At 45.1% G+C, this 25,111-nt stretch overlaps 3 protein-coding genes across 8 annotated transcripts; 1 reads left to right on the top strand and 2 right to left on the bottom strand.

Annotated features, from left to right (window-relative positions):
- The first annotated feature begins 356 nt into the window (after positions 1-356).
- adamts13 (ADAM metallopeptidase with thrombospondin type 1 motif, 13) lies at positions 357-11,794 on the top strand. Of its 3 annotated transcripts, none has more exons than XM_046386769.1 (29): positions 358-555; positions 809-875; positions 1,389-1,522; positions 1,713-1,796; positions 1,952-2,076; positions 2,154-2,300; positions 2,819-2,953; positions 3,125-3,275; positions 3,389-3,493; positions 3,595-3,746; positions 3,851-3,914; positions 4,247-4,373; positions 4,466-4,614; positions 4,727-4,847; positions 5,073-5,153; positions 5,236-5,417; positions 5,945-6,095; positions 6,197-6,326; positions 6,413-6,592; positions 6,689-6,887; positions 6,967-7,069; positions 7,156-7,285; positions 7,438-7,614; positions 7,691-7,895; positions 9,464-9,737; positions 9,815-9,958; positions 10,045-10,224; positions 11,016-11,185; positions 11,281-11,794. In XM_046386769.1, exons 1-29 carry the CDS (start codon positions 478-480, stop codon positions 11,434-11,436), a joined length of 4,101 nt encoding a protein of 1,366 aa, XP_046242725.1. In that variant the 5' UTR covers positions 358-477; the 3' UTR covers positions 11,437-11,794. The 3 variants fall into 3 exon arrangements, with proteins under 3 accessions (XP_046242726.1, XP_046242725.1, XP_046242724.1); XM_046386768.1 differs by having other exon boundaries at positions 6,964-7,069; XM_046386770.1 differs by lacking the exon at positions 10,045-10,224 and having other exon boundaries at positions 357-555; positions 6,964-7,069.
- LOC124057994 (carnitine O-acetyltransferase-like) lies at positions 11,792-17,127 on the bottom strand. 4 transcript variants are annotated; one of them, XM_046386773.1, is made up of 14 exons: positions 16,771-17,127; positions 15,342-15,611; positions 15,134-15,252; positions 14,649-14,702; positions 14,391-14,556; positions 14,090-14,264; positions 13,799-13,977; positions 13,608-13,708; positions 13,406-13,525; positions 13,197-13,319; positions 12,821-12,956; positions 12,672-12,734; positions 12,449-12,586; positions 11,792-12,357 (listed from the first exon to the last, which is right to left on the bottom strand). In XM_046386773.1, exons 1-14 carry the CDS (start codon positions 16,795-16,797, stop codon positions 12,148-12,150), a joined length of 1,881 nt encoding a protein of 626 aa, XP_046242729.1. In that variant the 5' UTR covers positions 16,798-17,127; the 3' UTR covers positions 11,792-12,147. The 4 variants fall into 4 exon arrangements, with proteins under 4 accessions (XP_046242729.1, XP_046242730.1, XP_046242727.1 ...); XM_046386774.1 differs by lacking the exon at positions 16,771-17,127 and adding an exon at positions 16,649-16,721; XM_046386771.1 differs by lacking the exon at positions 16,771-17,127 and adding an exon at positions 16,450-16,603.
- A 619-nt stretch (positions 17,128-17,746) lies between these two features.
- On the bottom strand, positions 17,747-19,461 carry LOC124057996 (immediate early response gene 5-like protein). The gene has a single exon (XM_046386778.1). It carries the CDS (start codon positions 18,691-18,693, stop codon positions 17,815-17,817), a length of 879 nt encoding a protein of 292 aa, XP_046242734.1. The 5' UTR covers positions 18,694-19,461; the 3' UTR covers positions 17,747-17,814.
- Positions 19,462-25,111: the final 5,650 nt, after the last annotated feature.

Below are 25,111 nucleotides of genomic sequence, written 5' to 3'. Positions count from 1 at the left end.
GTGTGCACCTCTGCTGGCCTCCCAGTCCATTAACAGGATCATGCCTGCCCTCTAAAGGCTACAACAGGCAACAACAACACACACATTTATGACAATGAGGACAAATTCAGCAGTATGGCAAAGGTGGATGCTGGTTGGTTGCTAAAATAAAGCATTCGTCTGCCGTCACTGATGTCACCATCAAAAGAGTTCAAATACCGAAAGGCTTTATGGATTGTGTGATTCATTGATTGTAATGTTGCGCACAAGTTAGTCACAGTAGAAAAACAAAGAACAACCAATGGGAGCTGTCCTCTTGGTCCCAAAGTTGGAAAAAAAATCCCCAGGAAATGACGTGTGAGCTCATCAACTTTGTCCCTGCTGCTTACCTAAACACACGTTACTCATAGCCTCAGTCCCGCCGAGTGGGAGGATCACATACTGTCCTGGTTGTTGGAGCAGAGCAGGTAGACTCGCAGGAAGAGGAGGGGGGGCAACATGGTTTTTGTGCCTCTGCTCTGTCTGCTGTGGCTGCGGCCTGGCCTCGCCGCTCTGATCACTTCTCCATTGGAAGAGGTAGGTGGAGAGCTGCGGTTAGTGATTCCTCTGCTCCTGCAAAGTACATTGAACTCTTCAACTTTAAACTGTTTATCATCCTGGGAAAATCCACGGCCCCCGCACAGAGTCTGAACTGTTTGGACTGGACTTACATGGCTAAAAAACAAAAGGATAGTTTTGTGTTTTCATCCAGTATTTGGGCCACAGACCTAAATTTAGTTGCACAAGGTCTAAAGCTGCTGAAAATGGTTTTGTTTGTGTCCTCCTCAAGCGTCTTCATCACTCCTCCGGTCAGAGAGACACAGTTTCCTCTCCTGGTTCTTCTCCTGACGCCTCAGGTACGTCTCAGGTTCAACGACAGGTTTAAGCGTCACACATGCGTCATATACGCAGCTCTAGCATAGACTCGTAGTGTGCTTATAAGAGTCCATACAGAATCATGACTTAACACTGCATGTGTTCAGTAAAGTGAAGCGCATGTTGATGCACTTATAACACCGCAGGCTTCATCAAGACGTTTCATTGTTGGTGGTCAGTAAGGTGTGCTTTCATGGTTTAAAAGAACCTGTGCTGCTTCATAAGTGGTTAATAAGCGCTAATAAGCACACTATGAGTTCCCACTGCTGATTGTTGAGGTGCGTACAGGTAAGCTTCATTTTACCACATCTATAATGTCTCGTGACTGTTAGTGTGTTTATGAGTGTGGTCACGAAGCATTATGAATGCAGTATAAGACACTATGAACGCCCCCATAACGCATTACAATTGTGGTCCTCGTAGTGTGACCAACATGGCTGAGTACACATAGATCACAGGTGTGTGTCTTCAGAGAACCTTCTCCTCGTTCACAGTGAGTGGGCGGCTGCGTCGGTCGGCTCTGATGCCTGATATCACACATCTGGAACTGCTGGTGGTGGTAGGACCTGACGTCCAGCAGGTCCACAAGCAGGACACCGAACGCTACATCCTCACCAACCTCAACATTGTAAATCTCAGCACAGCAAAATGAACACAAACTCGATTCACAGGCTGAAACGAATAAGTAATGAAGTGACTCGCAGCACAAGTTAGACATCACCGTGATGAAATGTTTACGTAACCGGACGTACACACTGCACTGCGGCACTACAGTCCTGAGAAACATTAACCTGGCTCATGTTCTAATTTCCACCCAGGCCTCAGAGCTGCTGAGAGACGTGACCCTGGGCGCCAACATGAGGGTGCACCTGGTCCGCATGATCATCCTGTCAGAGCCAGAGGTAAGCGACTGACTGCCCTGCAGAACCACGTTCACAGATGACTTTAGAAGGCGTATGTGGTGTAAAAGTCCTACAGCTTCAGTGTAATTGACGCCTTCATGTTATCCAGAGTGACGTTGAACCTTTACTTTTGTTACTGTGGTTCACTCGTCCAGCCAGAGATCCAGATGTCGACCAACATCACCTCCTCTCTCAGGAGTGTGTGTGACTGGGGCAGGAGGATAAACCCGTCCAACGATTCAGACCCGCTGCACGCTGATCTTCTGCTGTACATCACAAGGTGGGACACGCACAGCCGTCCTCTGAACGTTTTCTGACCCGACAGGTGTTTCACTATGTGTTTCCCGACACAAACAGGTACGACCTGGTGCTGCCTGATGGGAATAAGCAGGTCAGGGGTGTAGCGCAGCTGGGTGGGGCTTGTTCCAGCGAGTGGAGCTGCGTGATCACAGAGGACACAGGCTTTGACCTGGGGATCACCATCACTCATGAGATTGGCCACAGGTAAATAAAAAAACCACTTAATCTGCACTATCTATCTGTTCACAGCTTCTAGGCGACACTTTGTTTGAAAGGTCTGTAATTTCCGGACAATTTCCAAGATTTTTCCTGGAAAGAATGATGCAACGAAAGGGAATGCAGAGCCAGTCCAGTTCATTATCAATACTGTACTCTGGACAGTCCTTCACACAGTTTGCAGCCGGTCAGCCTAACTACTGCCACAATATTTGACTATTTTTTCTTTTCATAAGCTTAACTGCTGGACACAAGATGTCTCCTGCTTCAGTGTAAAGAACAAGAGATTAACAGACTGTCATTACATCACGTATTTCAGTACAGCTTAGTTAAAAGAACATAGTGACTCACCTTGAGCTCTCTCAGCTGCTGGACTCTGATTAGCAGATCAGATGAAAACTCCTTCGAGTGGATTCTGAGGTTTACAGGCTACTCGTCTATCTACTACTTTAAGTATCATTCAAGTAAAATCAACATGTTTTAGAACTTCAAATACTCTCATCCAGTTTTGGGATGAACCATGACGGAGTGGGAAACACCTGCAGCAGGAGTGGCTTCATGATGGCGTCTGATGGAGGCTACAACAGTGTGGATCTGACCTGGTCGCCGTGCAGCAGACAGCAGCTGCTCTCATTCTTCAGGTGGGCCAACCTGCTCAGAGCAGCTGTCAGAACTTGATCTTTACTCTTCGGGTTGTTTCAACTGATTCTGACAAGCAGTTTGAGAAAAGATGCGTGCAGTTTTTGGTTTTGATTTGAAATTCGTTTGCTCTAGTCTCGATGATGAGATGTCACATGTATTGATGTTTCCAGCGAAGGGAAAGCTGAATGTGTAAAAGACCTTCCAGCACTGGGAGGCTCCCTACAAGACTGGAAGCCTGGTTTATATTATGGAGTGGACGACCAGTGTCGTATAGCTTTTGGTAGCGCGGCACGAGCCTGTTCCTTCAGGAATCCTGACCTGGTAAGTGACATGAAATAGCAGCTTGATACCACTAGGTGGCACTGTGCATCTTAAATACACAGTGATACCACCTTTCCAGTCATGTTCAGAGTATTGGTCTGGTTTTCTATCAGCCAGCTTGCCGTGCTCTGTCCTGTCACGTTAACCCTGATGATGACAGCTCCTGCAAACGGCTCCTGGTTCCTCTGCTAGACGGGACTGAGTGTGCACCTAATCAGGTACTGCTTTTGGTGCAGTCATCCACCATCCCCCACAATGTTATAATTTAACAAAAGTAGGCCTGAGCACGTTTTTGATGAGGAGCAATCCTCTCTCCCAGTGGTGTTTGAAGGGGCATTGTGTGTCCTTGGATGAGCTCAGCTCCTCTGTGGTGGTGCATGGCTCCTGGTCCAGCTGGTCAGAGTTCTCCCCCTGCTCACGGACATGTGGCGGGGGAGTCACTCACCGCACGCGGAAATGCAATAACCCGAGGTAAGCAAAGTCATGCAAGCATGAGTCATAGTCAGGGCTGAAGATCCCGTACTTTATATGATAAAGCTGTAGCAACAAAATAAACTTTGTGTCTAATTTTTCAGGCCTGCTTTTGGAGGGAATGACTGTGAGGGGCCGGATATTGAGGCTGAACTTTGTCACCGGCAGGTAGGTTCTCACTGGCAGTGTTTACAGTGGGCCTCCGTGCAGTAGGTCAGTATCTTTTGCTCAGTCGATCATTGTACCCAGAATTGTCCCACTTTTTGATGATCTTTTGTTAGTAGCTCGCAGTCTGTGCTTTCCCCTAAGAAGCCCTCAGAAATGGAAGCACTGATGGGACGACTCAGAGAAGTCAAAGAAGTCGTCCTCAAAATTGGTTTCAGATAAAGAAAAATGTTCTGCCCTGAACGTCCCTCTTAAGGTCTGGGGCTGAATGTGGATTCAGACACCAGAAAAGTCAAAAATAATCCCAGTTCTTCCCCCCACATGTGCTGCTGCAGCCATGTGAGTGCACTCAGCTGGACTTCATGGCAGAGCAGTGCTCCCAAACAGACCTCCACCCCCTCTACCTGCTGCCCAACACCGCCTCCTTCTACACCTGGATCCCTGCTGTAGGATTTACACAAGGTGGGCCTAAAGAAAACCTTTCCAATATGCAGAAGGGACAAACAATTCACCTGTGACGTGTCCTTTCTGTGAAATCCTCTCGTCACAACCAGGGGACGAGCAGTGCAGGCACATGTGCCAGTCAGACGGAGAGGACTTCATAGTGAGCCGTGGATCTCACTTTGTGGATGGGACTCGCTGCGAGTCAGACAGCCCGCCCCCCTTCGGCTCCACAGCAGCTTGTCTGAGAGGGAAATGTCAGGTAGAGATGACTAAGTGAGAGTAAGCATACCAGAGAACAGATGCAGTCTTTCTATTTATTTTTCACGCTCCGACTCACAGCTTTTTTAAATGTTCTGTTTGTCTCCGATCAGCTGTTTGGCTGTGATGGTGTGTTGCACTCTGGGAAAGCGCGGGATGTGTGTGGGGTGTGTGGTGGAGATGGATCATCCTGCAGTTTGACCTCCGACTCCTACACCGCTGGTCAGGCCAGAGGTAGCAAACAGTACCGCGTCCTTAATAACATTATTATGTGTTCACAAGGCAAGACTAAAGTGTTAATAATAGCATCATAAACACGTTTATAGTTACACTGTGACAACTACAAACTGAAATACATAACAAATCAAAAAATACTCAATAGTTCAATAAGTGAACAGAGTTTCAGCCTTGTTCCTGCATTGCCAGCCATGAGTTACAATTCAGTTTGTTCTGTCTCAGAGTACACCACCTTCCTGTCTCTGCCAGTGAACGCCACACAGGTTCATATTGTCAACAGGGCACCTCTCTTCACTCACATGGGTGAGTGTTGTCACTTTACGACACATTTGCGCTTCTGCAGCAGGACCGAATGGAACTTAATTAATGAAATTTGTGCCCACAGCTGTAACAGTTGGGGATCAGTACATTCTGTCTGGGAGGGGCATCATGGCATTGAATATGACTCACCCGAGCCCATTGGATGATAACCGCCTAGAGTACCGCCTCCACCTGACCCCCGACCTTTTGCCTGAGGTGGAGGAGCTGCTGCTGCCCGGACCGCTGCAGGAGGAGATGAACATACAGGTGAGGGGAGAAAAACATGAAGCAACGTTCAAAAAGAGGTGGCATGAAAAACGCTGACACATACTGACACATACTGACACAGTAGTACTGACAATCTGACACATATGATCATTTTAGGTTCCTATGAAGTCCACATTCATAGTGAACTATAATGCATTCATGACTACACTCATAAAGAGACATTATGCTTACTGATGCACAATATCAACAGTTACAAAACATTATAGATGTGATTTATAATGAATTATAAGCTTAAGCATGGATGCTCTTGACTTGGTTATAAACTATCGGTTGACTGATGGGGCTTATAATGCATTATGACGAGCTATCCTATTGGTTACACTTTCTATGAGGACCACAATTATAATGCATTATGGGGCATTCGTAACAGAATTACACTATATCAACAAACACATACATTCCCAAAACATACAGCATAATGAATGCTTTATAATGCACTATGAATGGCCCCATAACGTGTCACACAGTAGATGTGGTCATAATCAAAAGTGCTTTTCTCTTTGCAGGTCTATCGCAAATATGGAAAAGAGTATGGAGAGAAAACAAATCCAGACATTAGCTACCGGTTCTATGTGCCCACCACAAACTTGACAGACATCACACCTAAAGGCAAATGGACCGTCTTCACGACACCCTGCTCTGTTTCCTGTGGATCAGGTCGGGAGCTGTCAATCATGACCCGTACTGCAAAGCACAGAAAGAACAACCAGTATAGCATCATGTGGTTGGTTATTATAATCTCTTTCTTTCTATGACAGGAGTACAGAAGCATGCATATGTCTGTGTAGATGAAGACACCAACAACCACTTAGAGGAACACAACTGTGAAACACCTCCTCGTGTCACGCCTCTGCCCACGACCTGCCAGCTGGCCCCCTGCCCCCCCAGGTCAGGCTCATACTCTGTCCTTTCGATCGGATGGACATGCACATGGAGCTCAGCACAAACAGGTGTACACGAATGCTGTTTTGCAGGTGGGATGCAGGGACGTTTGGGCCCTGTAGCGCCTCCTGTGGTGGAGGAGAGAGAGTGCGTCCTGTAAGATGTGTTCAGAAGCACGGCGCCGAGGTGGTGAAGGTTCCAGATTCTGAATGCACACCTGGCAAAGCGCCAACTTCTGTTGAAAAATGCAACCCGCAACACTGTCCTGCCAGGTAGGAAGTCCTGGGACTGCAGAATATTTCAAGTGTAATAAAAAGATTAAAAAATGATTAAATGATTAAAAAGATTTAAAAAATGTGTGTTTAAAGATGGCGTGCATCCGAGCCAGGGGAATGTTCAGCAGTGTGCGGCCCGGGAGCAGCCAAACGCGTGGTGTCATGCGTGCGGTCTGAGGACGGTCAGGATGTTGAAGTGGATCAAAGCTTTTGTTCAAAGCAGATCAAACCACCTGATTCTGTGCCCTGCGTGGTAGACGTTTGTCCCATTGGCTGGGACTCTGAGGGACAGGTAGAGTAGAAGGTGACTAAAAACCTCACTTATTATTTCAACACGTGCAGCATGGTTAAACGTGGTCTTTGGTCAGCAGGAGCAGCCGGTGCTCAAGTCCGGTTTGCTGCCACGCTCGAGACAGGCTCCTGTGTACGTCTGGAGTCCTGTTATCAGCCACTGCTCAAAGACCTGTGGAAATGGTAAGTGACAGAATACTCACACCTTCACTCAGAAACAGCATTTCCTCAGAACACAGAAGATCAACCAAAGCCTGATGCTCATGTAGGAACCCTGCAGGTGTGGTTTTCCTGTGTGGACCACCAGACCAGACTGGGGGTTCCTGACTTCCACTGTGATGCTGCTACCAAACCTCCTCCTCAGGCTGAGACCTGCAACACGTCTCCCTGCCCTCCCATGTGAGACACCTCACGTAACACGCATTTAACATAAAGGATTTACGCTCAAATTAATGCATTTGTTTTTAGTATGCGTGTCTGCTCTGAATCCAGCGAGGGAAACAAGGTGTCTTAAAGAAGGCTTTGAAAATGATACACTTCATGACAACCAGGTGGCGCTCTAAGCAAGGAGTTTGCAGTGTAACATGTGGAGGAGGGGTGGCCAACCGGGTGCTGTACTGTGCTGGAGAAACCGAGGGGGAGGAGAAGGTGGTGGAGGATTCAGAGTGCAGCAACTTTCCCAAACCCACAGCAGTGGTTTCATGCAACACCCACAGCTGCCCAGCGAGGTAAATCACACGCACGCGTCTCAAGTCAGTTTCAGCAAAAGCCAGGAGTATTTCAAACCCACTGTTGTCTGTGCAGGTGGAAGGTAGTCAGGACGTCACCCTGCTCGGCGTCCTGCGATCTGGGCGTAGCTGAGAGGACTGTGACGTGTGTCCAGTCCGTCCACGGCAGGGAGGGCGTGGTGCCGCAGGAAAACTGCCACGAGGCTGTCAAACCGGCCACCACAGTGCCCTGCCTGGTGCAGGTGTGCACCCTCAGATGGGAAGTGAAACCATGGAGCCAGGTACAAATGGACTGAAGCGTAAAGATTGGATTCAAGACGAAAGCATGAGTTGATTGCAGGAACTGTTCACTCAAAATGAAAACTCATTCATTATGGCCTCACGTCCCCGTGCTGATGGAAAGTCAGGTGATGTTCCTCAGTCCACAAAGCAACTCCTAAGAAAGCTGCAGTTTTAGAACACAGCTCCACCAGACCAGACCAGTCCAAGTCCAGAAGTCCACAGACCCTACATCGATTATTTTATTTTTACTTTCTTTGATTTTTCTCCTTATTTTTTCTGGGGCTGCTGATGAACCTGACAATAGTTTTCTTGATGAGTCGATCAATCGTGTGTTTTATAAAATGTCTAAATATAGTGAAAAACGTCCAACAATTTCTCAAGTTTACAACAATATGAAAGTTAGAAAAGAAGAAAATACTCATATTTTAGAAGCTGCAAGAAGATGATGATTTACTTCATCTTTATGATTTCTGCTTGTGAAATTATTTAAATGGTTGGTAGACTATTATTGATTTTCTGACAAGCAAAAATCAATAGAAAAATATCCACAGATGTGGCCGCAGATGAGACAATGAATTAGTAACAGTTGATAAGAACAGAGGCAAGTATAACCGTTATACCCCTGGTAAAAGAAACAAACCCAAACATTATTATTACAAATGGTACCTGAAGTAGCACGCTTGTTCAGTTTGTGTGTCTTTGAGTCAACATCCCAGTGGTTCTGCATGTTTTAGAGCTTCTACTTCAAACTGCATCTGCTTTGCACTTTACTGCGTATTTGAAATATAAATATACTTCCATTCCATATACTCCATTCCAGGCATCAAGCGGTTTCCAGCTATTAGCAGCGTCGTGAAGCTGCTCCAGGTGTGTAATCCATCACAGTGAACAGGTCTGCAGGTAAACTGCATTACTATGATAATGTCCAATGAAACGCTGACAAATGCAGGCTTGATCTTCACTGTGATGGATCACACAAGTTTCAAGAGTCTGCCAAATGATTTTCATACTGTACAGAAATAACCAATTGTTGTCCAGAACTGTGTAAAAATACACCCAAAACTGTGGATGTGCATTCAGAAATTGTCTGAAAAAATGTAAATTATATGAAGCTTCTTATTAAAGAGCTCGACTTTAACTGTACGGTCCCGTATGGACGTTTCTCTCCCCAGAACTTATACTTATCCCCAGACGCACACTATAATTACGCATTCTGTTTCTTGAACATATCCTGTCCTCTTTCGTGTGAATCCTGTTTACTAAGGGATATCTTAAAGGAACAGTTCACCAAAAATAAAAAACAAAAAGAAAATAAAATGAAAATTCAGTCATTGGAAGTCAGGTGAAGTTTCTTAGTCCACAACACAACACTTCTGAAACAGTGATAATGACTGAGTTCTCATTTTTGGGTGGACTGTTCCTTTAAACTGGTGTGTATTTCGGAGTGATACAAATTCAAATGAGACAAATTCAACCTGACGCTGGCCATGTGGTCAAAAAGGTCAAGTGAACCGAAGACGCTTCATTTTCAGTAGGAATGTAATAAGTGTGTTGTCTCACTCGCCAGTGTTCGGTTTCCTGCGGATACGGGATCCAGTCCAGGGCCGTGTCCTGCATGGGACCCTCTAAGCCGGAGCCCCTCAGCCCTCTGCTTTGTATGCACATGCCAAAGCCCATCACCGTCCAGGGCTGCAACATGGGCAGCTGCAGAGAGGAGGGACCTCTCCCGTCCCCCACTCGGAGCCACGCTGATGCACCAACACACCACATGGGCCACATCACTCTTCCAAGTCCAACAGAGGCCATCACCAGCCCACAGACCACTCCAACGTCTAAACCCAGTAGGTACACTACGACTCCTTATTAATTCTGTGAAAGCAGACACAGGAGTACCTTCACGGTGTCTGTTTTTCACCAGGTGCATGTGGACAGTTGCTCCTGGAAGAATCGGGCACGGTGGACTTGAGGGATGTTACCGGCCGTTGCACAGTATCCATAGGTCGGCCGCTAGACGAAGTCATTCACGTTAAAGTGGAGTCTGGCACCTTGAACTGCAGAAAAAGTAAGATTTGTCAGATACACAGGAAGAAATTCCCTACGCGACGACCATCACAGCCAACATCATCATCTCCAACTCTGTTTTTACAGAGGAGTTCGTAGCTTTTTTTGATCGACTGGCATTTGTGAGGAAGTGCGAGCAGGTTGCAGGCAGTGAACTGACCACCAGAACCAATGTCCTCCTGGTGCGTCAAAATCTGCTCACGCCTGGATACGGGGTCGCGTTCACCTACAGGTCGCAGAAGAACACGAAGAAGAGTCACCATCAGGGTAAGAGTCAAAGTTTGACTCTTTTGGAACGTGTGCAACTGAAAGTGAATCAGGCTCAATGATTGGAGCCTATTGCAACATAAAGGTTCAATACTGAATCTAGGGAGACGCACGCAATGTTGTGAACGCTCCCACAGTATAATGCAATCTGACATGAAAGCCCTGCAATATGTAGAGTGAAGCTGAAAGAACTGTGGAGCATAAAAAGTTCTTTCAGCTTGTTGGGATTGTTGGTGCGGCCTTCGCTCAGCCATGGAAAACTTTTCAAATGTTTCAGTGTTGGTTTTCACCTGTGGAAATGACATTTAGATTTAAGAAATCTGCAAAACGATTTGGCGACACTTTCTATGAAGAACATATCTATATCGCCTCACGGTGACATTGCTGGTGAATTATAATGCATTCATAAGGCTTTATGACTACACTCATAATCACATAAAACATAACATAATGAACTAGAAGTTCAAGTGTTTTACGAAGGCTCTGAACTGGTTATAAACTACAGGTTACATCTTATAGTGCATTATGAATGCCTATACTCACCTGCACACACCTCAACAATCTGCCGTAGTGAGTTAAAACGTACTGTACGTGTTTGGTAAAGTGAAGTACACACTGATGCATCTGTAACACTGCACTACTCATCATAACGTTTCGGTGTCGGTGGTCAGTGAAGTGTGATGCATTTGCATGCATTTAAGCGAATCCGTGCTGCTTCATAAGTGACTATTGCACCAGACTGACACAGATTTATACCAAGGATTAAATGTAGCAGGTCCTCTCCCTCACAGACTGTGACATTCAGCTGTTCTCCGCAAACGGCGTCTTCGAGAATCCAACGACGTCCGACGCTAACCACACCTGTCGGGTCCTCATCAACGCCCCTCCCTCGGTGAAGATCAGAATCCAAGCGCTGCACATAGGCCTCAACTCCACCAGCTCCCAGTCTGCATACATCATGGTGCGGACAAGCACTTCAACACTTGTTATTTCAATACACTGAACAGTTAACGGGAGAAAAGTGAAGTAACTGCTGCACCGTTTTGTCTCGTTCAGATCCGGGACATGGACGTCTTAAAGACCAACGTGTTCCAAGGCCAGCAGCTGTTTCTGTGGCACTCTTCTGGAAATATGGCTGAGATTGAGTTTCATGGAGACTACCTGCATTTGGAAGGGAGCTTCAGAGCTGAATATTCCTTTACGCACCGCTGATATTAAGTTTAAAAAGGGACGCTTCACCCCAAAATATAGATAATACATTCATATTTTTCCTCTTACCTGACGTATCTACAGACGACATCTCCAAAAGTCTGCAACTCACACCAAAACTGTCTGAATGGACAAACAGCTCTACAGGTAAGAGGAAACATGTATTTTTGATTTTAGAGTGAACTGTAGCAGTCTAAAAGAGGTGTGAAAGTTATGTTTTACCATTTCTTGAGTTTACAATACTTGTAACAGCCATGTGCTTCCATTGTATTGATCAGAATGACCAAAGGTGACTTAAGGAAGATTCTTTTTTGTTATGTGCTAATTATTCTGACCTGAAATAAATAAAATAAGGCCAAAAGATTCAAAGTCTTTAAGTCAGGTTAGCACAGCGTCATTCTGAAGACTGTACCAAGAACTAGTCAAGTGTAAACAAAGAAAAAATGTTTGCACAATTACAGTCAGCAAATTAAGTTAATAGTTTACAACAAGGTTATAACACAATATATTAAAATATAGCATTTTCATCACAGAGAACTTTTTCCTCATTACAAAGGCAGTGCACTGCCACCACAGCCCCTACCGCCCAGTGCACTGTGCGTCAGTGTCAGTCAGGCATTGTGCCAGCGGCTCTGGGATCAGGTTCGGCTCCAGCTCCCGTCCAGCCCAGCGAGACACAAAGACCGTGCCAGGCTCCTGTGGGGGAGGGGGGAGTCACTGCTCAGCCACGTCTTCCAGGAGAGCTCTCATGTCCAACAGAGCATCCTCTACAGCCTCCGCAAACTTGGCAGCGTTTGTCTCCTGGCAGCTGTTGAAGGCCGTGATGGCGAAGTTGATGTGCTCATCCATGGGATTGTAACACACTCCGTAGCCATCTGGCACCATCGGTCCGAAGCACATCACGCAGTCCGTCTTGGAGCCAACCTGGACACGGAGAGACGAGGGGAAACAAACAAACATGACGACCAATAATCGTTTGTTCAGTAACAATGGGTTTTCTTAGATACAGATATACCTGGCTGGTGGAGAGATTGTAGTGCTGAGCCACGGCGAAAGACGTATCCATGAAGATCTCAGGCATGGAGGTCAGGTCTTCAATACTCAGCATTCTCAGCCCCAGGAGGTGTCGGTCTATGGCTTGTCCGTGGATTGCCTAGAGAATTAAAAGTCAGATGTGTAGCCCTGAGACGGATCAGATGACATCAGCGGTTTGTATCTGAATAAAAACCAGTCCTCACGTTGTACGTGTTCTCCTTATGCGTCTGAATGCTCCTCTGCAGCAGCGCCAGCCTCTCGGTGTTCTGTTGGGAACATTTACTGCTCGGTCAGACAGCTCGCAAGCCTTAAACTGCACATTTAGTGTGAAAGTCCGGTGGCTGAACAGTACCTGCTTAGCTGGGTCTTGCATGGCCTGGACGAATTTTAACGAGTCTACAGTAGCTGAACGGATCGCGTCTGTTCGCCCGTATTTGAACATTCGTAACGATGCGCTCTCGTAAGTAGAACAGCAAGTGTTATACATCCTGGAATTCAAAAACAGCACACAGGGTGTTTGATGCAATACACTTAAAGGGACAGTTCACCCACTTTCAGTTGTTTAGCAGAATGAACTGCAACAAGCTCCCGAAATGCTGTTCGGACAAAGAAACTCCACCTGACCTTCCATCAGCATGAGGACAAAGTGACTTTTCATTTTTTCAGTGAACTGTTCCTTTACTGTCTACGCCCAGCAGAACATCTGACTATGAAAGGGAATTTCTTACCTGAAGTAAGCCAACTGAAGAGCCATTTGCACAAAGGCATCTGGACTCAGCTTGTGCTGCTTTGGTACATTTTTGCCATAATGAGAAAACATGAGCACCTTCACGTCTAAGTCGTGCACCATTCTGATGAGACACAGAAAAGACGGAGCTGAACAAGATGTCTGACATCAAAGCTGCAAGGCTTACTAAGATAACTGCACTTGACTTACATGTTCATATTTTGTTTGGCTTTCTCAATGTCTCTCTTGACCTCGGGTGTGATGTTAAAACGCAGTTTCAGAGGCATGGCCAGGGGAACCATGGGAGAGCGAACCATTTCAACTCTCTGCCTGTTTGGAAAATATGAAAGCGTCAGTTTGAGCTCATCTGGGGAGGCAGAAAACGCTCATCTACAAATGGAAAGAAACTTACATGTATTTAACGACGTAATCGATGAGAAACACTATGGGCGGACCCTCAGCGGGTGCGTGTTCGTACACCAGGCCACATATACCGTCTTCGCCAACAATGAACTGAGGATGATTCATAAACACTGAAATGCTCAGCCCTCACCACCGTACTGTGTATTGCTTTAAACGTAAAGTCGCTTGTCTCAAACGTACCTGTAATGTCTTGTCAAACCAGCGGTTGCCGCTGTTCCAGCGAGCTCCTCCTCCATGCAGCATCTGCGCTGCCACCCTGCTCCCATACATCCCGTCTGACACGCGTGGCATCGGGGCGTCCAAACAAACTGTGAAGATACTTTTCTGGATGGCACGGACCGACTCCTTGTTTGTCTTATCTGAGGAGGAATAAAACCAATTCTCCAGAATATATTTCATCTTAGATACTCTCCTGGATATCTGATGCTGAGCATTTCTGCACAGGGTCTGAGAGTTTTTGCCTCTGCTCACCTTTAATCAGGTTGTTATAGGCTTTTCCCCAGGTGTTGCGGTGCTGCGATGTGAGGATGCCAATAGGCTCCTTGTTAGTCTGCAGAGAGGAGTTCCAGATCTTCTCCAGCTGCATGTACAGCTGGTCTACTGTCAGAGGGGTGCCATCGCTGTTGTACACATCCAACACAAAGAACTGGGGAGGAGAAGCCAGATCAGGCTGATTAAGCCACGCGTCCAGGATTTCTTTAACCGCTGCACCAGTGATAATGAGTGACAATGAGTACAAGGAGGAGAAGAGCAGCGGTGCCTTGTGGAGTACCTGGAAGTTGTGGACCACAGTGATGTGAGTGGGAGGTGTTTTCCCGATGGCGTGATTTACGACGGTGTCTCTCTTTGGACCAGGGATGCGGCAGGAGGACAGGATCTGGTAATACTGGTCCATACACAGCGGCTTCCCACTCAAATACTCTACAGGCAGGGTCTCACTAGGACACAGCAGCTCAACATTATCCAACTGCAAGGCATGATGACAATGAGATTTCTGCAGATGTTTTGTGTTTGTTTCAGGCAAACTCACGTGTCAATCATTTTTTTAAAGTCCAAAACTCCTGCAATCAGTTTGGCAGCAAACCTGCACAGAAGACATCGTCGTGTTAATGGCAAACATGATGATTCTGTGGTTTATATTAATGCGCTGCAGACAGCGAAGGAACCACTCTGTACGCCTAAACCTCTAGCATTGACTTCACTGGAGTATTTCTCTCCACGGCCACCATGTTTACTGCATATCATAGCAGGGAAAAACAGCTGAGCAATGCTGTGAGCAGCCAAAGGGCTTTAAATAACCAGCATGTGCAGGGAAGCCTGCTCAAAGGTCGGCTCCAAACTTGAGCTTGTTTATACTGCACTTCGGCACAATGTTAATCACTCTGGGAACAACTTCATTAAAGCTCAGAATGGAAAAGTTGTGGCTCCTCTTTTCTATAATGTAGAGAATCGTTTAGCAAGATACACAGCTGAGTTGGTGTGGCTGCCTTTGCGGCGAGGATCCCGGGCTCTCACCTCATCTGTCCTTGTCGATCCTGGAAGTGCATGCGAGGCAGGACAACCCCTGGGCTGGTGTAGACCGCCACCGGCATACGGCAGTCCAGATAGGCTGACTGCATCCACCATTCTGACAGCTACATCAACACATAAACGCAACTGACGGGATTACGGTCTTCAAGGCAGGATTACAAACATATTTGAGTAAACACACCCACATATCTACCCAGTTGTCTGTTTTGCGTGCCCGTCGCTCCAGGCCCTTCTGCAGCCTTTCCCCCACGCCACCCTTCAGGAACTCCTCCACCAGTTGGCTGGTGTGTTCCAGCTCCTCTTTGCTCACGATGGGCTCCAGAGCAGCCAGGTACCGCTCACAGGTCTGCTTCAGCGGCGGCACGGGCAGCTTAGGTAAGCCCTCCTGGTGCACCAGGGACCTCTCTGGGATCTGAGTCACCGGTCTGACCAGGCGGCATGGCCTCACCATGCCAGGCCGCAGCTGGAAAACATGGTTTTGATAAGCACCATCTCTTCTCTGCCTTTACAGACTATATAGGCTAAATATTACCACCAAAGGAAACACTGCTCGTTGATCAAATATTTTAAACTGCAGGCTTTGAGTAACATTTAATTTTACTGATAATCTCACCAGTTGGACCAGAAGATTAATTGAACAGCTGACAGATGCTGCCTCACAAACCCAGGTTTCAACATGGTGCTAAAGATCAATGCCACTGAAGCCTCGAACACCAAATGACTCTGTGCAAACTGGTTCCCGTAAGAACAGGATTTAGCGTTCTGGGCAACATTTCTAATTGTTTTCAAAGTCGTATGCTGTACAGGAAGGTGATTTGGTCTGTGAAAACTGACACCAAAACAACCGAGCAAAGCAGCCGCACTATTTATCTGGACCCGCCGCTGAGGGCTCGGCCAGCTTATAAATAGGTTGACACAGTTGACACTTTGGACCGAGTTAAAACAAACACACATGAAAGCAAGAAATAAAAGTGTGTCCTCCTGCCCCCAACATGACTGCTGTTACATGAAATACAGACGGAAAAGATTTAAAATTGTATTTGGAGCGAATCCAGTCTGGCTGCTACTTAACTCATAAACATTAATGTGGAACAACTTCGGACTTAATGATGAAAATTGTTCATTATTAATTGACGTAATTTGCCCTCTTGAGAAGCGTCTGGAAATACGATAAATAACTTCCGGTGCCGGTTTTCAAAATAAAAACGTTGCTGTCGTGTTTTTGGCAACACATGCCTCGAGAAATGGCATAGAGAGACGGTTAAAATGAATGGTGGCTCTATAACTAATAAAACTACTACCGTGACGTTAGCGTTGTTGTTCTCGGCGTCCTTTTTCTGCAGCATACGCAGCGGGCTAAGGTTATGCTAACGGCTACGCTAAGCTAATGTTATGCAAAATGTCAGGACGAGTGGCTCCTAAAACGCTCCAAATGAATAACAAACGGCGTAAGAGCCTTTCTGACAACTTGTAGTAGTGAAACATAAGTTATATTTTAACCTGATATTGTGACATTGTCGCTGCGCCCCACCCCCTTCAATCAATCTGATGCCGTAAATTGTTACGGCGTTTGTTACTACGCACTTAAGATACATGTAGACAAAGAAAAACAAGACACTCACCGCGGATCTGACACAAACAGCCAACATGTTGTCCGACAGAAGCGCTAAAGTTGTTGCCTGTCCCGGGAAGATAGATGGGAAACCCTCGAGCAGTCATATCTCAAGGACAAGCGCACTGTCTATTCTCAGCTGTCTGCCCCCCTCGGACCCAGCGAGGAAAGACAACTGCGAGCTCCCCACTAAAAGTCCTGATTTTTCAAGTGGAGTTTGGTACATGCGTCGCGTGCCGTCACAAAATATTTACCACAAAATACTTCAGCGAAAGTAACCTGCTTTGTGTTTTCGACGCCCCGTTTAATTTATTAGAAGAAATCCAATGATCCACGAGACACATTAATGAAATATTACGCTCAGTTTTACTCACGGCAGAGTCATAAATTTTAGATATTACATCCCACAAGACTGGCAGAATGATATCAATCAGTGGAGAAAATGCAAGGTCACTATGAACCCAAAGGCCCGTGTGTATATCAATAATCAACCCATTCTTGTGCTCACTTAACAAGTGTACAGTGAAAGCCTCAATCAGGAGCGGAACATGTTTTAATTTAAAGCCAATACATCAGTGCCTTTTTTTCTTTTTAAATGACGTTAGCTTTATTGATTAGTGAAAGCAGGCCCTGGTATAAATAACAGGCTAACATGTGCGAAGTGATGCTGTGCGTGGATCTGGTGCATGAGGCTGTACGGATGTGTACTCGCCACATGATGGCGCTCGTCCGACATCCGTCCGGAGAAGCTGCGTTAACTCATTTCTTCAGGAAATACAAACCAAAGAGACAGACAGACCAGTGCCCCAAACGAATCACCAGAAAACAAGCTTTAAATGAAAAGTACACGTATTTCATGCCGCGCGGACAGACTGTACCAACCGGCACGAGAAATGCTCATGTGCAAAAGTGACCCGAGATGGACGTGATTGCTCTGTTTGACCACATTTCATCAACATTTTTCAATGACAGAGGAGAGGGAGAACTGCAGTCGTGTCATGGTTTATTTGAAAGCAATAAAATAAAACGATACAAAGAAAACCAGTCATACAAATCAAAATGCTTCGATCGCTCTGGTCCAGCCGCTGCCTGTTAACGGTGTATGCTTTAAACAAATTGTTTGAGCGGCGAATATTTGCTCAAGGTCCGTCTGCTGCCAACTCACAAACTCAGATAGTCCGCCTGAACCCAACACCGAGATCAGGTTGGAGATGTTTGTGCTGTCCAGCTGCTCCGAGTCCGAATGTGAATCATCATCAGTTCTCATCCTTTTGCACGGCAGCGGCCCAAAGTCTGGCAAATAAAACTCTGGATCAACAATATGATAACTTGTGTCCATCTTTCGCTTTTTGCTGTAGCACTGCGCGCCCTGCGGCTGTTTTGACTGCGCGCAACAGTCTGAGTGGAAGTATCCATTCGTGACAGTAGTCACCACATGCGTGTCCAAGTCCAGGACGGTCTTTTGGTTGGCTTGTGCGTTCGGGACAGGTAACTCCCAGGAGGACTTGTCTGCGTAACTCCAACAGGCTTCCGAAACCATGAGGTCGGAGTCACTTGGTGAAACCATTGCGCAGGCGGACGCGTCTTGGTGCGCCACCTCTGCAGGCTGGCCGACGGGCTGGTGCGCTCCGCAGTGCCAAGTGTCCGACTCAACGCCGCTAAAGTTGCAGTAGAAGTCATCGGCCAACTCCGTGAAGCTCCCGGTCAGCTGGAGGTATTCTTGCCTCTCGCGGACTGCGGCTACGTCCTCATAGTGGTGCGTCCTCTGCGTTTGCGACAAGTTTTTGCTCATGTAAAACTGCCTGGCGTTTCTCAGCACGTACGTTACCAGCAAGTTCTTGTGGAGCTTGATGCCTCCTCTCTGCGTCCTGGAGCTTTGGATTTTCCTCAAAGAAATGGAAATCAGATTCTGTGCGTCAAATGCACACTCCATCCTCGACCGGGCCACCCTTTTTCCTCCTCTCAGTCTCTCAAATCGTTCTGTTTCCTAAGTGAAGAAATATTTGGGTCTTTAGCTGAGAATCCTACTCGATTCGTGTAGACTGTGTCCATAGCGCTCCATGTCTTCCCAGTAAGGGCATGGATTCGCAACTCTCATCTTTCCTTGCCACGCCCTCACGTACACATTGTCCAATGGGAGGGAGGCGGTGCTTCTGTTATACGCAAATATCACTACTAGCCTCATTCAGAATGCACGTAGGAGCTGCCGTGCTGCATTTCACTAAATGTGTCCTGAGCTTTTTAAATCTCAGTGCGGACGAAAATCATCAAAATGACCGTCCGTGCAGAAAAGTGGAACAGGACGGAACAGAAACACAGAGGCGGAACACAGTGAGGAGTACAACAGGGTAACATAACAGGAGGGACCGTGAGGCAACACAGGAGAGGAGAACATAACACACAGTACCAGTACACAGCAGTACAGAGTAGCAGAATAGAAGGGAATAAAACGCAAGAGAGTATAGAAAACAGTCAGTCAAGTATTACAACTGAGCACAGGCGAGCAGAGTCTCCTGGAGAGGAACAGAAGAGAGCGGAATAAAGGAGAGAACATTCAAGAGAGTAATCAAATACAACAGAGCTGAGTGGAACTGAAGAGAACATACTAGAGAGGAACAGAATGGATTTGAGTAGAATATAGAGCGTAGCAGGGAGCGATAGGACAAAACAAAACATAAAGGGGAGCCATGAAGTACAGTGAAATATAATTTAGTGGAGGACAGAACAAAACAGAACAAGACTAATAGAGCAGAATAAGGCATCGAGTGAAAGGTTTATTTACATATAACCAAGAGCCCTTTGAATGGGCTCCAGAGTGACAGAAAGACGCAGTAAAACGTGACAGAAACACAGTCTTAAAAGGACTGCAGAGAATAAACAACAGAGAATCGAGAAAACCTGCTCAAAGTCATAAAGTTGTCTGAAAAAGTCAGCATTTCCCTCAGATCCTCTGGGCTGCTCCATGAAGCAGACTGTGAACGCAGCCTCGCTGAGCAGAAACAGCCACCACCACCAGAGTAGGAGACAAGTGAAGACAAGGCGAACACAACACTGTTCATGCCCATGCAGTACTGAAGTACTCTGTACTGCCTGCACTATACTATTACAGTATACTGCAACTGTAACATAGACATTTCCTGAAAAGTCCAACTAAACACACTCATGCAGTAAGTACAGGTTGAACACATTCACACACACACAGTAAATTATGAATGTCTGAACCTGACAGTGATGTCATTAGGACCGCCTCTGATAACAGAAATATTGTCACAGCACTCACATGTGCGAGGTAAAAGCTCTTTGTAGAGAGATTATCTGTCATCCGTGCCCCACATCTGTTTGTGTGCACACACACAGATGGCTGACATCATAGCGAACACCTGGATGTGACTTTGATTTCCTGCCAAATATGTGAATCGAGAGGACAGCCACTATTATGGCTCTCCTGCTCTGATAATAGTGTAAATTGGAGTCTTGACGTGTGTGTCTCTCTGGAATACAGTTTAAATGGCAGAGAGCAGAGTGATATCATGTTTTATGATGCCGTGTGGGATGGTAAGGCAAAGCAAGGTGCAGGAATTTGTAACAATAACACAAATACTGCTGAGTTGTTACATAAATGTGCCTGTAATCTCTTACGCTTACTGAGAAAGTTACTAATCAAAAATGAATTGAGAATCAAAAATGTTGGCGATAACAAAGGAATTACATCAAAAAAAAAATGCATTGTTTTTGATAAAAGGCTGATATGTTGCACATAACCTCTTCTTACCGTTTCTCATATTCCAACACGACATGGGACAGCGGAGCCACTGGGAGCAACAGCATCAGGGGTGGGATGGCTTACAGGGAACGCTATACGTCTAGGATGTATGGACGACATGAGAGCTCCCCGAGAGTGGAGCCAAAACATCTGGACGGCCCCCTGGTGGCTGGCTGCAGTACAGCTCCTCCTCTTTCATATTAGCATATGGGGCACGGAGCAAACTAAAAACGCAAAGAATACGTCCTGTAAATTTTTTTTCCCAAAGACGGTTTCTGTCATCTTAGGTAATTCTTATCATGCTGATGTTTGTTCGGGTGTTCAGTTTTCTGATCAGTTTGGTTTTAATTAGTTATTTGATGCTCTAAGAAGGGGTTGAAACGTCAAGGCTGACGGCTGAGCGCTTATTTCAATGACTTCATTAAAATAGTTACATTACTCACTACATTTTAACAGGGTGACAAATAATCTGTATCTTATTACAACTGAAAAGTAACCTCAACACGGAGTATATGGATTAATAGCCAGGTGTTTGTGGAGCATACAGATCCTGTCACTGCAGAGGTTGGCGTCTTGGATCTCCTCAAAGTGTTCCTCAGCAGCCATCATCATTATCGCAGTTAAAACAGTGACCTCTGAGCTCTTCCTTCATCCCGGAGAAGAGGTGGTCCCTCCGCCATGTCCTCGTGGACCTCCTGGGGTGAGAAGCCCTTGAGACCGAGGCAGCAGATGAATGCACCAAGGCCGATGTCCGTTTCTTCAGACCGTGCGGAGTGGCAACTTTCAATCAGCTGAAACAGAAAAACCGCAAAGCTTATTAACTACAGACTTTCTGCATGATCGCTCAGAAGTCAAGAGTTGATCTGCATATGTGTGAAAGCCGGATAACTGATCTCCTTCCACCATCAATCACCCACCACAGATCTCGGGAAACCTTTGGTTGGGTTTCAGAATCAGAATCAGATTGGCTGAGTTTACACGTACGAGCAATTTGATTTGACTTTTGTTCATTGCTCTCAGTATACTTACACAGGAATAAACATAATTAAGGAAAAGAAAGGCGAAGAAAAGGCAGGGCTATTCTGTGACATGAAAAAGGTGTACCAACACAAATTAAAAACTTTACAAGTCAAGAGTTACTGCAAAGAAAAATATTTAACTGATCTGGTATACATGGAGTGCAAGATTATATTGAGAATATACTGTATATGTTTCTCTTACTGATCACAAAATACATTTCTAATTAATAAAACAACTTGATTAAAAAAACTAAACACTCCACGAGGGAGAACCTTGAGAGTAAAAAGGATGCGCTTAATTCAGGTTTGTATAGTATGTTTTGGAAGTGTTGCATTATGGGTAGGTAAACAGTGGAGATGTGAGGCTCGGCGCCAAAATGTAACACTGGAAGAAAGAAAAAATAAAATAATAATAAAACTGTTAAAAACAAAAAAAACCACAACCACAAGGTCAGAGCAAATGTCAAACAGGCCTGGGATCAGTGTTGGAGACGCTGCTGTACTTGAACACACTCATGTTAGCTTGATCTCACTGGGCTCATGTGACAGTGAAGTCTGTTCTGGTTACATGTAAAAAGACATACAGTATCAGCTACTTATATTGCTATTCATGCTGATAACTTGTCATTTTAAGGTTAAGTTACAAGAAAATAAAAATCAAATATTTTTGTGGTTTTAATCTTAAATCCTAAATATGATTAAAAATACTAAACACGTTTGGCCTGATAAACTACACATGCTTTCTGCACATTAACATAAGTTTGTTCGGTAAGATAAACAATGCAGACTTAGAAATGGCAAAGAAGTACAGTTGTTCAAACTGTATTTTATACATGAAACGTCTGCATTTCTGAAACATCAAATGTCTTAACCTCTGAAACAAATGTAAGCAGAGTAAATCTGCAATGAAACATCACACCAACTTGCCTTTATTCTAATGTAATACAGTAAGAGTAGGACACTGCAGTGTATTTATGTATCATAGTTGGAATAAGCTGAATGTCCTGAGCAAAACTTCTTTTTTTCTTTAATTTCATTTCTTTTCATTCTCTCTACATTCTGCTGCATTCCAGTCCCATCGTCACTGACACCAAACGAATCTAAGCTAAAAAAGATGGTGACTTCAACCTCTGGATAGACTGGATTAGATTGTGTTCACAGCTTCTACATATTCCATAAAGAAGCAGTACATGGAATATACTTCTGCTTTTATATTCACTCTGCTTCATGTGTACTTATATATAAGTCTACTGAGTACTGTTTAGAGTCACACTGTGAATCAAGTTTTTGTTGTCGACTCGTGTTGGGTGTCGCGTCATGTGTATGGTGATTCTGAGGAGTTTGTGCATGTTTTTCTTTTCTCCTTCAAATTTCTAAATGATGTGGACAAAAAAACAAATAAACAAAAAACTTGCAGATGATATGGATACAGCCTTAACACACTGACAATCTCAAAACCAAGGTAGCAGTCATTATGAATATTAGGAGGGACGCGTCGCCAATGTATTCAAATATGCTACAAGGGAAAACATAAAATAAAGCAGAATGTTCTAACCCTTTCTGACAACTGAAAGCAGCACGGTGCATTTAAAGGTCCGGCGTGTAGGATTTAGTGGCATCTTGTGGTGTGGGTGTGCTAAAAACACAAAAGTCCCTCCTTTGGGCCCTGATGATTCTTTACGTCTTTCACATCGAGACAAACAAGACTTTTCTTTAAATTCTGTGCAGATGTGAAAAATAACATCTGACAATCCATAACAAAGTAACTGAACCGTGTTACCGGCCGAAACGAACAACACATTAGCACTAAACCGAAATGCTACTTCACACTGCTTGTGTTTATGAAGGATTTTAGGTTCGACTGAATGTGCCAGAAATGCAGAACAAGCTCAGCCTCGCCCACAACCAACAAAAAAGTGATAAAAAAACAGACTTCCAGCACTTTTCTTATCAATTAATCTACAGTTCTTGAGTTGATGGATGAGTCCAAAACAGAACCGAATCTCTGCTGAACAAAGAGGCTTCAGCCTTTCCACAGTGCGTCCTTCTTAAACACAGAGCTGAGATATGCAGCTCCGCAGAAGATGCACACAATTACTTCAGAGGCGGGGTGCTTTATTTACATATGCAATATGCATAAGCAAGGTTACTGTGAGGGTGAAATAACCGCGAGATAGAAGGAGAGGCAGAAGGAGGGGTTTGGTTAGAGTGTGAGATGTGTGTGTGTGTGTGTGACAGTGTGAGGTTGTGTGTGTGTGCGTGGGGGGGGGGGGGGTGGCAGAAAATTGGTGTTATCAATATTTAACCAACCCTCCCAGCATATTTATGGCAGACAATAGAGCAGACCTGCAACTGTCTCATGTGAGTGGAAGTGTATTTATTACAGACTGAAACAGAGGCTGTAAATAGCATGTTCATTGATACCTCCCCGCCACACATGCATGGAATCAGTGGAGAGCCCACCATTTGGTGCACGCCCTCAGTTCTTACCAAAACAAACTATTAACGTATCTGCTAATTGCACGTCGCGACCCCTCCAGCGCATCCCGAATATTCATTACAGAGAAATTTCTACATGTGGCAAGCATATGTATGTAATTCAATCAGTTTGAAAAGAACCAAAAAAAAGAGAGAAAAGCTCTGAAAAGAGGGAGAAGAAGAAATAAAATGTCTGGAGCTTTTTTTCACAGAGCCGTGGCCTCTCAGAAAATGTTTCCATGTGTTGTGTCTGAGCACACTGAGAGCAAAGAAGGAAAACATTCTCTCCTCCAAACCACATGCAACAGATTCTTTCTGAAGGCAAATAAATCAACCCCGTGTTTCAGATCATGTGACACTTTTTATGCTTTGTGTTATTCCCAACATATCCCGTTTCAACTCCCACAAACCCTCCCACCCGCCCCCACCCATTCCAACACTCTCTCACACACACACACACATTACACACGCACGTTCAGAGTTTCCATTTCCTGTGCGTAAGATCACCTGTACAGACAGAATGGCGTGCTTCAGTGCAACATGCTCAGGCAGGAAAACAGGAAAGGGAGTTCAAGGGTGTCCAACATGAAATACTCACAGAGTTAGGGGAAACCCAGAGCTCATGGCGGCACTCCAGTTTCTGAAGACAGTGAGCAAAGTTTCTCTACTGCACTTTTTTTCTTTCTTTCTTTAGTGCTGCCATCATGTGCTCTACTTTTACTTGTGCAAAAATCTTGTTCAAGTATTAAACATCTGCCAGTTTGGGGACAATTTCAGCACAAGTTAACGAGATCAGGCAACACACATACAGAACAGTGTGTTTCTGGAACACAGTTTTTGTTTTTTATTGGAAAAGTTCAACATTTTGTGAAACAGTTTTCTTTTTTTAAGATTTATACAAGTCCACATGTTGCTGTATGGTTAGCTTAGCTTAGCATAAAGGCCAGAAACAGGAGCAAACTGTAAGCCTGTCCGTGTCCATAGATGAAACAAGATAAAGAGGATAAAATAGATAAAAGATAAAGCCTTTTAGTTTAGCAAGCTAACATTTTCTAATTGTGCTATAAAATGTTTTTTTTTTTATGTTTTTA

Source organism: Scatophagus argus, chromosome 4 (assembly GCF_020382885.2).
Source record: "Scatophagus argus isolate fScaArg1 chromosome 4, fScaArg1.pri, whole genome shotgun sequence".
Lineage (NCBI taxonomy): Eukaryota > Metazoa > Chordata > Actinopteri > Scatophagidae > Scatophagus > Scatophagus argus.
The sequence above is the reverse complement of the archived record's forward strand: the minus strand, read 5'-3'. Positions and strand labels throughout refer to the sequence as shown.

What these genes read in the sequence shown, in the direction of transcription:
- LOC124057994 (XM_046386771.1), bottom strand. Translation starts at nt 16,494, where the DNA reads ATGCTGCAGAAAAAGGACGCCGAGAACAACAACGCTAACGTCACG. An exon ending in ACAACAACGCTAACGTCACG is followed by an intron (nt 15,612 to 16,449) that starts GTAGTAGTTTTA and finishes CATGTTTTCCAG; the next exon opens with CTGCGGCCTGGCATGGTGAG. An exon ending in CTGTGGTCCACAACTTCCAG is followed by an intron (nt 14,265 to 14,390) that starts GTACTCCACAAG and finishes TCTCCTCCCCAG; the next exon opens with TTCTTTGTGTTGGATGTGTA.
- LOC124057996 (XM_046386778.1), bottom strand. Translation starts at nt 18,693, where the DNA reads ATGGAGTGTGCATTTGACGCACAGAATCTGATTTCCATTTCTTTGAGG.
- adamts13 (XM_046386768.1), top strand. Translation starts at nt 478, where the DNA reads ATGGTTTTTGTGCCTCTGCTCTGTCTGCTGTGGCTGCGGCCTGGCCTC. An exon ending in CCGCAACACTGTCCTGCCAG is followed by an intron (nt 6,593 to 6,688) that starts GTAGGAAGTCCT and finishes GTGTGTTTAAAG; the next exon opens with ATGGCGTGCATCCGAGCCAG. An exon ending in CCCAGTCTGCATACATCATG is followed by an intron (nt 11,186 to 11,280) that starts GTGCGGACAAGC and finishes TGTCTCGTTCAG; the next exon opens with ATCCGGGACATGGACGTCTT.